At 40.6% G+C, this 11,320-nt stretch overlaps 1 protein-coding gene across 1 annotated transcript; it reads right to left on the bottom strand.

The window, feature by feature from the left end:
• Nucleotides 1-501: 501 nt before the first annotated feature.
• Nucleotides 502-7,260, bottom strand: L1TD1 (LINE1 type transposase domain containing 1; the record flags this gene model as incomplete). Its single annotated transcript, XM_079777832.1, has 3 exons — nt 502-609; nt 2,003-3,196; nt 6,661-7,260. The coding sequence occupies 3 exons, from the start codon at nt 7,258-7,260 to the stop codon at nt 502-504; spliced, it is 1,902 nt and encodes a 633-aa protein (XP_079633958.1).
• Nucleotides 7,261-11,320: the final 4,060 nt, after the last annotated feature.

Genomic DNA, 11,320 nt, shown 5'->3' on the forward strand with positions numbered 1-11,320 from the left:
ATGACTTCATTATAAGCAGCCTGACCTAAGACTTGGCTGTGGGAGAACATCCATTTTCTGAGGAAAGCCATTTCCCCTTAGAGATGAATCACTCTGTAGTTCTCAACCCTTTGCCTGGTGTCACGTGTTCTCCTCTGTCCCACATCTGCCCCTCAGAAATATTTTAGTATAAAAGCTCCACAGATCCAAACTTAGTCCCATCCTAACTTCTAGTTTAGTAGGAAAGAGAGAATCTGGGCAACTTAGACTTCACCATGTGGGCCTCTGAGAAAGCATAGGGAAGGCAGTTGTCAAAAAAAAGAGGTTTTATGGGGTGACCTCAGACAGTGATTGGATCCTAAATTCCTAACTGGGCAGGTCATGAGTGCTCACATCCAGGTCCATTAACTTCTCAGTCGGTTTTAAGCCAGCTGTCCGTTGTTCTTGTGCACCTGGGCTGGAACCTTTGAAATACCAGAATACCCCTCCAAAGGGGGCATGAAGACTCAAGAGCACGTCACCTTACGAAAATAGAGAACTAGCACTTAGGGCCAGGTACAAACAGGTGGCAGGGAGCACGAGGGAGTTCCTTGTGGGACTAACAGCTGTCTTGAGTGTGGTCACATAAATCTACACAAGAGGTAAAATTGCACAGCACACATGCAAGTGCATGCTAGTGCCTGGTGGACTTAGTAGAGCCTGCATCCTTGTGTAGGAGGCTATTGCAGATAAAATGTGAATAAAGCAATATCGACCTCCTGATTCTTATACTGTACTCGTCTTATGTAAGATGTTGCAAGGGGAAGGAGGGTAAAAGGTATGTGGGACTGTTGTATTTTTGCAACTTCTTGTTAAATATTTCACAAGGGCAAAAAGTAAAGAGGGGTAAAACCGCCAAGCCACTAAGAGCAAAGCAATGGAGAGTAGAGAAAGATAATGTGGTGGGTAGTTTTCTGGCCCACCCACCTCCAACGCGAATGAAAACAGCCTTCTCTGGTTCTCACTCCAAAGTGAAAATGGCAATCAGCCTCGTTCTGCCTCTGTAGGGCAGGAAGCAGGATGTCCCATCTACTGAGGACTCTTATGTTGGGCACAAATATCACCTCACAGAACACTTAGTTGTAAGAAGCCGGAGACTAGAGAAATTAGTAATTTTCCTGGAGCTACACAGAATTAAGAGCTCAAAGCCAGACCTGCTGAGGCCAGGGCATTTAAAAGAACCATTTTGTAGAAGGTCCTTAAAGACCAGAGTTAGGACTGAGCTAAGAAAGGAGAGGCTAGTTTCAACTGCTGGAGAGAGGATACTTTTACTTATTTAGGTAAAATGAATATACAAAATGAGCCCTTGTAATAAGTCATGAAACAGTTATATCACCTTCTCCTTAATTTCTTCTTGTAAAGCAATTCATTAAAAACTGAGAAAAAGCTAATGTCTAGCATTAGGGAAGAGATTTAATCTCACCACTGAATGGATTTATGCAATAAAATGTAAAAACATTTAAACCAGAAAAGAAAAATGTTTAATAAGCAAATACACATTGAAAGGAAAATAGTTTAATTAAGATTTAAGATTCACATTATGATAAATAATAATTTTAACACACCCCTTAAATTTACCAACATGTAGGCACTATTTGTAATCTTCCTTTCTCCTCGTCCCCAAGTATACCGTTAGCTGTCAATCTTGTTGGATAAAATTGTGGCATTTTAGTTTTCCTTGATTTTGGGTGTGGGGAAAATATATATTATATGTGTTTACACTGACCCTGGATTGCTAAAATATATCCTCCAGTGATTCTTTCAAAGAGGGTATGCAAGAAATGAACTTTCTGAATTCTTCAATATAAAAAAATACCTTTGTTTGACCTTCAAAATCAAATGCCAATTTGGCTGGATATAAGATTCTAGGTTTAAAGCCTTTTTCCTGCAGACCTCTTATGATACTGCCCCATTGACTTCTAGCATCCAGAGTATCCAGTGATAAGTCTGCTGTCATTCTGATTCTTCTTCCTCTGTAGGTTACCTCTTTTTTCTCTTTGGAAGCAGTTATGATTTTTTCTCTATCACCGGAATTGCCAAATTTCACCAAAATGTGTCTAGGAGTGGGTCTCTTTTCATCTATTTTACTGGGTACTCGAAAGGCACTGACAATGTCCAGACCTGACCTTTTATTTAGCTCTGCAAAGTTTTCTTCAATTATTTCCTTAATTATTTCCTCTGCTCCATTCTCTTTATTATCTTTTTCTGGAATTCCTATCAAACGGATGTTTGAGCTTCTGGCTCTATCCTCTACATCTCTTATTCTTTCTTTAATTATTATCTGTTTGGCCATTTGCCTTGTATCCTTAGAGAACTCTTCAATTCTATCTTCTAGATTATTTATTTTCTCCTTAAGTATGTCTATTCTAACACTCAGTGTAGATAGTTTTTTATTTCCGGGATGGTAATTTTTAATATCTACAATCTCCTCTTGTATCTCTCTGAATGAATTAATTACACTTCTCCTAAAGTTCTCTTCTGTTTCTTGTAGTAACTCTGTTTCCTTAGATGTTAGCTTATGTTTCACCAATTTTTTCTCCTCAGAATCTGAAGCCAAGTAAGTACAGGGAAGTTCTTTAAGTAAAAGTGAGGCCTCTTTTTCCTCCGTCTGGGAGGTAGTCTCTTCTACTTCAGAGTCCTCTTCTTCTGGCCATGGTAAGTACAGTTCCCTTTCCCACTCTGAGCTATCTCCCTCCTGTAGCTCATAACATTTTTCCTCTTCACTAAAAATTCTATCCAATTCCTCACTGTTCAGTTCAACTCCATGTGCGAAAGCAGAATACTTCAAGTCTGAGTAAAATTTGTTACATGATACTGAGGCCTTTTCTTCCTCCAGTCCTGAAGACTCTTCCTCTTGCTCCAACTCTGAAACCTCTTCCTCCTCCCCTAACTCTGAGATCTCTCCGTCTTCCTCCAACTCAGAAGCCTCTTGCTCCAGCCCTGAAGCCTCTTCTCCATCCTCCAAATCTAAAGCCTCTTCTTCTTCCTCTTCTAGCTCTGAGGCCTCTTCCTCCTCCAGGGCTTCCTTTTCCTTAGACTCTGAAGCCTCTTCCTCGTGAGTCTCTAAGCTTTTTACTTCCTCTGTCTCAGCAACCTTTACCTCTTTACTAAATAGAAAGCTCAAGCCATCACTGGTTGCTGCCACAGATCCATACTTAGAGGCTATTACAGTTTTGTTCTGAAAAAAAAAAAAATTGTTGTTAAATCATGTGTGTCTTTTTAAGGCAGTAAAACCTTTCACTCTGTAAATTAAATGTGACTGCTATTTGACAATTAGCAAATACCTAGAATATTGTTTAAATGATTTGTTCTTAAAGGCTTGGATCCCCAAACAAGTTGTTTCTACTATGGTCATCTGTCACACCTGCAATTACTCGTGTAGTACTTGCAACAGATTTCCGTGCAGTTGTATATACTGTATTCCCTCTATAGTCCCAACCCTTAGTGCTTCCATAAGGACTTGTATTAGTGAATGGCTGGTTATATTTAGGGAGGATAAAGAGACCTTGTTATCTAACTTTAGGAACATTATAAAACAATTATAACAACAAAAATCCACATTTACTCCCCCTCTCCCCCCCCCACACACACATTTACTTTTAAAGTTTTTAAAATATTCCACTTGCAGTTCAAACTCTAGCCACATTAATTACAAGGAAAACATGTTTTGGTTAGGAGTACAGGCTCAATTCATTTCAGATTTGTTCAAATCCAGTCTCCACATTTGCTACCAGTACCTCAGTGTTCCCTCTAAGACAGGATCTGACCATAGCACTACTTTTGTCTGTTGTACAGGTTAAGAAAGGCAGTTTAGGTACTGAGCTTGAGGCAAGCCTGCAATGTAAATGTGGGCTCAACATTTCTTAGAACACTCCTCTTGGCCCTGAGGTTTTCACTCATTGCCGTCTACTGGGAAAGAATGTCCTATTCGTTCAGTATCCCCATCTCCAGAACAGGTTAGGTTCCTTCCGTTTGTATTTCTGGGGAACAGCAATATCTGAGATTAAATGTTTATTCTTAAAGAGTAAATTTGTTGATCCAAGTTATCTTCAAATTCTAGACTTTCATTTTGCAGAGGTTGAACTTGAAAATGTTAGGAGGGCAGGGGAAGTAGGTGTTCTTTAGAGAACCTGTCAAAAATATTGGCTTGCCTTAGCCAGTTTAGCTCAGTGGATAGAGCATCAGCCTGCAGACTGAAGGATCCTGGGATCGATTCTGATCAAGGGCATATGCCCCAGTTGCCTGGGTTGTGGGCTTGATCCCCAGTAGGGGGCATGAAGGAGGCAATGATCAAAGATTCCCTCTCATCATTGGTGTTTCTCTCTCTCTCCAAAATATTTTAAAATATATATATTGGCTTAATAATATAAACTTCAAACAAATAAAGATATTGTATGCTCATGAATTGCAAGAATATTGTTAAAATGTTATACAACCCAGAGAAATCTACAAATTCAATGCAATTTCTATCAAAATCCCAAAGGCATTTTTCATGGACATGTAATCCTCAACTTTGCATGAAACCACACACACAAATCTCAGATATACAAAGCAAATCTTGAGAAAAAGAACAAAGCTGGAGACACACTTCCCGATTTCAAACTATATGGTATTGACATAAAAACAAGAGTAATGAGGCAGGAATGAACTCACGCATATATAGCCAACTAATTTATGAAAAGCCAAGAATCTACAATGGGCAAAAAGGATAGTCTAACATATGGAAGGAAAGAGAAGGAAGAGGAAAAAAAGAAGAGAATCTCTACAGAATACCTTTTACGATTGAGATTATAACAATATTCAGGAAATAAGCTAGTGTTTTTAATGAATCAAGTATATGCGGAACATAGTTTAATATGCTGTAAGAAACAAAAAGCTTTATATATTGGAAAGGGTAAAAGTCAGATATATCAACATTAATGAGCAACCAGATGGGTTTTATTAAATAAAGTTCTATTTGCATTTCCCTGATTGCGAATAAAGAAAACTTAGCAGACTGCTTTACACATTAAAAATTGAACTTATTCCAGCCAGCCTAGCTCAGTGGTTGAGCACTGACCTATAAAACAGGAGCCAAGCCGAAACCGGTTTGGCTCAGTGGATAGAGCGTCAGCCTGCGGACTGAAGGGTCCCAGGTTCGAATTCGGTCGGGGGCACGTACATTGGTTGTAGGCACATCCCCAGTGGGAGGTGTGCAGGTGGCAGCTGATTGATGTTTCTCTCTCATCGATGTTTCTAGCTCTTTATCCCTCTCCCTTCCTCTCTGTAAAAAAATCAATAAAATATATTTTAAAAAAAACAAAACAGGAACCAAGGTTCAATTCCCAGTCAGGGCACAAGCCCAGGTTGTGGGCTCGATCCCTAGTAGGGGGCATGCAGGAGACAGCCAATCAATGATTCTCTCTCATCACTGATGTTTCTGTCTCTCTCCCCCATCCTCTCTGAATTCAATAAAAATGTATTTAGAAAAAGGAAGAAAAAATGGAACCTAATTACTTATACTTAATATTTCTGTTCTTATTCCTAGTAACAAGGCTTTGTTAAGTTCATTCAATTCTGTTTCATTTTCCCCTTTTAATTATTTAAAAGCTATTTTAAAAGATAAATAAATAAAAGCTATTGTTCTGGTTTTAGCTTTAAATATTTAGCATATATTTATCAATGTCTAGTGTATGTACAATCTCCTCTAAAACTATTCACTCTCGCCCTAACCGTTTGGCTCAGTGGATAGAGCGTCAGCCTGCATACTGAAAGGTCCCAGGTTCGATTCCAGTCAAGGGCATGCACCTTGGTTTCTGGCACATCCTTGCAGGAGGCAGCTGATCACTGTTTCTCTCTCATCAATGTTTCTAACTCTCTATCCCTCTCTTCCTCTCTGTAAAAAAATCTATAAAATCTATATAAAAAACAAAAACACGCCCTATCTGGTTTTGCTCAATGGATAGAGCATCAGCCTGTGGACTGAAGGGTGCCAGGTTCGATTCTGGCCAAGGGCACATGCCTGGGTTGCGGGCTCGATCCCCATTAGGGGGCATGCAGGAGGCAGCCAATTAATGATTCTCTCTCATCATTGATGTTTCTATCTCTCTCCCACTCTAAAATCAATAAAATACATTAAAAACAAAAACAAACTATTCACTCTTACTTTTGCCAAACTTCCAACACCAATTTAATCATTGCTTTTAACATCATGCTCTCACTTTTAACAATTTCTTAAAAATTGGTTTTAAGACCAACTAAATAAGCTCTACAGATTTGTATGCTTACCATTTTTTCTTGAATCCCATATCTTCTTCCTCCTTTCTTCCTGCTTTCATTTTCTGGGAATGCCCCTTTCAGTAATTCTTTCATAAAAGATTTTTGGCTGATAAATTTCCTGAGGCTTTGCATGTCTGAAAAAATCCTGATTTCACCATCACATTTAAATGCTAGCTTAACTTGGCATAAAATTTTTGGTTCAAAATCATTTTCCCTCAGAATGTTGAAGACATTACTCCATTGCTTACTAATGCCCAGTGTTGCTGATGAAAAGTCTGCTGCCAGTGTTAGAATTGCTCCATCTTCTTTGGAGGCTTTTAGAACTTTCTCTTTATTTTTGAAATTCTGAGGGATGTTTTCCTCTCTCCTTTCTTCAACTAATACATCCTCTCCATGCTCTTGGCCCTCATCCTCTCCTGTAACTTCTATATGAATGTTGCAATTTCTACCTGTGTCATCTGTATTACCTATGGCTTCTTCCATATTTTCTAGAACTTTGTGATTTTGTGAATCATCCGGGGACAGTTTTTTACCTTGGTTAGTAGTGTAGTCTTTACTTTGGTCTAATTTGCTACCGAGTTTAACTATTTCACTTCTTTTCAAAGTCAAATTTTCAATATCCTCAATATAGTTTTCTCCTTCTATTTTCTCTACCAATCCTCTTTTTATAGATGTGGTATCCTTCATTTGTTGCAACTCTTTTCTGATATTTGGGTTCTTTGGATTTTTAATTTCAAGCATTGTAGTTTTTACTCCTAAAATTTCCTTTAGGTCATTTTTAAGAGATTCCCTTATCTCTTCAACCATTAAGTCCATATTTTCCATCAAGACTTTAAACTTACTCATAATAACTGCTGACATGTCTTTGTATTTTAAATCCAATAATTGAACCATCTCAGTTTCTATCAACTGAATCATTTCCATGTGGAAGCTGCTTTCTAGTTTCTTTGCAAGTATAGGGATTTCTGCTTGTATACTGGACATGGTGAATATGTTGTCAAGACTGGATTGTCTTCGTTTCCGGAAAAGTAATTCTGTTCTTGCACACCTGCTGGATTTCCCTTAAAATCTTTTTACAAGATCATCTGAAATATAAAAAAAATAATAATAATAATTGCTTACTGAAAAATGCTTTAACCCCATGCAAGTTAAGACCTGAATGTACTAAATCATCCAAAAGTAGCTAAATAGAAACTGACTAGTTCTCCATACCATTAACTTTCTGTTAATATTAAACAAATTACAAGAAAATGTTTTAAAAGTGCAGTATATCAAATTTTGAAAATCTAAGGTGATTTGGATGGAATCTTACACAAATGAAGTCCCCTTTTTGACTGAAGAGATTCACATTAAGACTTTTTTCAAAACCAGCTGTCAAGTCAATCTGTATTATTTTCTATAGTGCAAATATTGACACTAGAGGCCTGGTGCACGAAATTCGTGCACTCAGGGAGTGGGGTGGGAGGGTTGGGTGGGGAGAGGGGTCGGTCCCTCAGCCCTGGCCTGTGCCCTTTTGCACAGATATCAGACTGTCACAGAAGTGGGAAAGGCACCCACCACCACTGCTGCACTCTCCAGCAGTGATCCCAGCTTTGGCTGAGCACAGTGACCACCAGGGGGCAGCCACATCTGACCTGGAGCATTATAATGCCTGCATTAAGCGTCTGCCCCTTGGTGGTCTGTGCATGTCATAGTGACTGGTGGTTCCACTGTTTGTTTTTGCATATTAGCCTTTTATTATATAGGATATCCTAAAGGAAGTAGGATTAAATACCATGACTCCTCCCACTTAACACAGGCCCTATTTTTGCTTGAGGAAACTTTTAGTTTGTTCATTTTTGTGTTTCATCATTCCACTATACTGCACAAGTGCCTAACTTTGAAAGAGAGAAGCCACCCCCCCCCCACCCCACTCCCACCCCCCCCATTCCTTGATGAGAAGTGGGATAGCACACTACAGACACTTTGGACAACACCTGGGATGCCAGTTCCCAAATCTCCCTCTGCAAAGCCTCAAAGATAATCAAGTTTTACCAATTGAGTTTACTGCTGAAGTACTAACAATTATGCTACCTGCTGATTCATCATAGTTGTCAAGAACCAAAATGCTCGAACTTGCATATTTAAAAAGAAAAACTGCACCTCTTTATGAGGATTCGGTGACTTATAGGAAGGATGTGGCTGTGAGAGCAGCCGCTCATCCTGGTCAGCCAAGCGGCACTCTCACTGTGGGAGCGCACTGACCACCAGGGGGCAGCTCTCGCATTGAGCATCTGCCCCCTGGTGGTCAGTGTGCATCATAGCGACTGATCAATCAGTAGTTCTGGTTGTTCTGCCATTTGGTCTCTGGGCTTTTATAAATATAGATGTGATTGAGGGAGGAACCTAGATGGTGGCATAGCTAAATGCTGGTACTCGCTGTCTCCCACAACCACATCAAAATTACAACTAAGATACAGAACAACCATCATTCAGAACTGCCTGAAAGCTGGTTGAATGGAAGTCCTACAACTATAGAAGTAAAGAAGAAAGCTGAAACTGGTAGGAGGGGCGGAGGTGCAGAATGGGTTGGTACAGCACCCCAATGTGCCATTTTCTTAATTGGGAGACTGTCTCTGTGGCCATCTGTGAGGAGCAAAGGGTCCCAGCCCCACACCAGCCCCCCAGCCCAGTGTTCCAGAGCTGGAAAAGAGATGTCCCTGCAACTACAGGCTATAAAAACCAGTGGGGATTGTGGCTGCATGACATGGAGGTGGCTGGAGATCAAGGTGTTCCATCAAAAGGGCTGGCACACAAAGTTACTTGGACTCCCAGCACCAGGCGGCTTTCGGGGACCCCGACACATACAGGGAGGTACTGGATTGGCTGGTATCGGGACAGGAACTCGGGGGCAGCTTTCTTCCAGGCAGGGGTGCTCCTGGGAGTCATTGTTCCTATGCTGGGACTTCCTGTCATAGGGCTGATTGGCAGCCACATCTGACCTGGAACATTATAATGCCTGGAGCACACTGTTTGCTCCGCCCTGGGGATTCCCTGAGAATCTGCCCCACTCAATTTACAGCCCCACCCAAACTGTTTACAGCAGTTTTTCCATATAAATGGCCTGTCCTGACTCAGGCTCCAGACTTTGCTAAAATCTCTCAAGCTGCAGCTGGTGACAGCATGCCCCAAACCTATCAATAAAAGGCCCAAGACCTGGCACTAGTACCCGCCTGCCTTGCTTCACAGCTGGGCCTCACCTGGGCACCTCTAAGCCCAATACAAATAATAGCAAATAGCAGCACTCTGCAGATCCCTCTGTAGCTCCTGCAGGGTGGCCCCAGGCAGTGGCCGACTTTGCACCTCCCTGTAGGAACTAGAGCCAGTACACCCAATGGAAGCTTCAGACCATAGCAGATTACAACTCTACACAACCACAAGCAGCACACTCAAGAGGCAGACTCAGTGAGCACCAAAGCCCCACTGAAGCAAGTCCTGCTTCATAGGGGTGTTTCCTGCATAGCAGCTCTCCCACTGTAGTTGCAGCTGGTCCTTATAGCCAATTGTCCTGGAGGTCAATTCCTCCCAGTGACACCTACAGCAATCAAGTCGCAACTACAACAAGACTGTGTACACAGCCCACAAAGGGACACAGCTCAGGTGCCCAGCTCAGGTGACTGGGGAGGGTGAGCCACTGGGCCGTCCAGGAACATCTACCACACAAAAGCCACTCTACTAAGTCCAGGAGACATAGCAGTTCTACCTAATACATAGAAACGAACAGGGAAGCAGCCATAAAGAAACATCACAAGTGAAAAAAAATGGAAGCAAGCAAACTACTAAATATAGAGTTCAAAACCATGGTTATAAAGTTACTCAAGGATCTTAGTGAGAATGTCGTCAAAGACAAAAAAGGCCCAGTCAGAAATTAAGCACACACTAACTGAAATAAAGAACAATTTATAGGGATTCAACAGTAAAGGATTCTGATAATCAAGTCAACAATTTGGAATACAAGGAAGCAAAAAACACCCAATCAAAACAGCAAAAAGTATGCCCTGACCAGTTTGGCTCAGTGGATAGAGCGTCAGCCCTGTGGACTTGAAAGGTCTTAGGTTCGATTCCAGTCAAGGGCATGTACCTTGGTTGCAGGCACATCCCTAGTAGGGGTTGTGCAGTAGGCAGCTGATTGATGTTTCTCTCTCATCGATGTTTCTAACTCTATCCCTCTCCCTTCCTCTCTGTAAAAAAATCAATAAAATATATATTTTTTTAAAAAGAGCAAAAAGTAATAAAAATCCAAAAAATATGAAAATAGTGTAAGGAGTCTCTGGGACAACTTAAAGTGTACCAACATTTGCATTATGGGCTGCCAGAAGGAGATGAGAGAGCAAGGTATTAAAAATCTATTTGAAGAAATAATGACAGAAAACTTCCCCTACCTGCTGAAAGAAAGGCAAATCCAGGAAGCCCAGAGAGTCCCAAACAAGAGGAACCCATAGAGGCCCACATCAAGACACATCATAATTAAAATGCAAGGGTTAAAGATAAAGAGAGAATCTTAAAAGCAGCAAGTGAAAAGCAGTTAATTACCTACAAGGGAGAACCCATATGACTGTCAGCTGATTTCTCAACAGAAACTTTGCAGGCCAGAAGAGAGGGGCAAGAAATAGTCACAGTGATGAATTATAAGGACCTACAACCAAGATTACTCTACACAGCAAAGCTCTCATTGAGAATTGAGGGTCAGATAAAGAGTTTCACAGACAAGAAAAAGCTAAAGGAGTTCATCACCACCAAACCAGTAGTACATGAAATGTTGAAGGGTATTCTTTAGAAGAGGAAGAAGAGATAAAAAATATGAACAATAAAATGGCAACAAATACATACCTATGAACAATGGAATCTAAAAATCAAAATAAACGAACAAGAACTCTAATGATCAAAATTAATTGGTGAATAACAGAATCAAGAGGCCTGGAAACATGGAACAGACTGATGAATCTCAGAGAAGGCAGGGGCAGGAAGAGACTAACCAAAGATCCTACCTATGAACACAGCCAGT

This window comes from Cnephaeus nilssonii, assembly GCF_951640355.1.
Source record: "Cnephaeus nilssonii genome assembly, chromosome: 7".
In the NCBI taxonomy this organism is placed as follows: Eukaryota; Metazoa; Chordata; class Mammalia; order Chiroptera; family Vespertilionidae; genus Cnephaeus; species Cnephaeus nilssonii.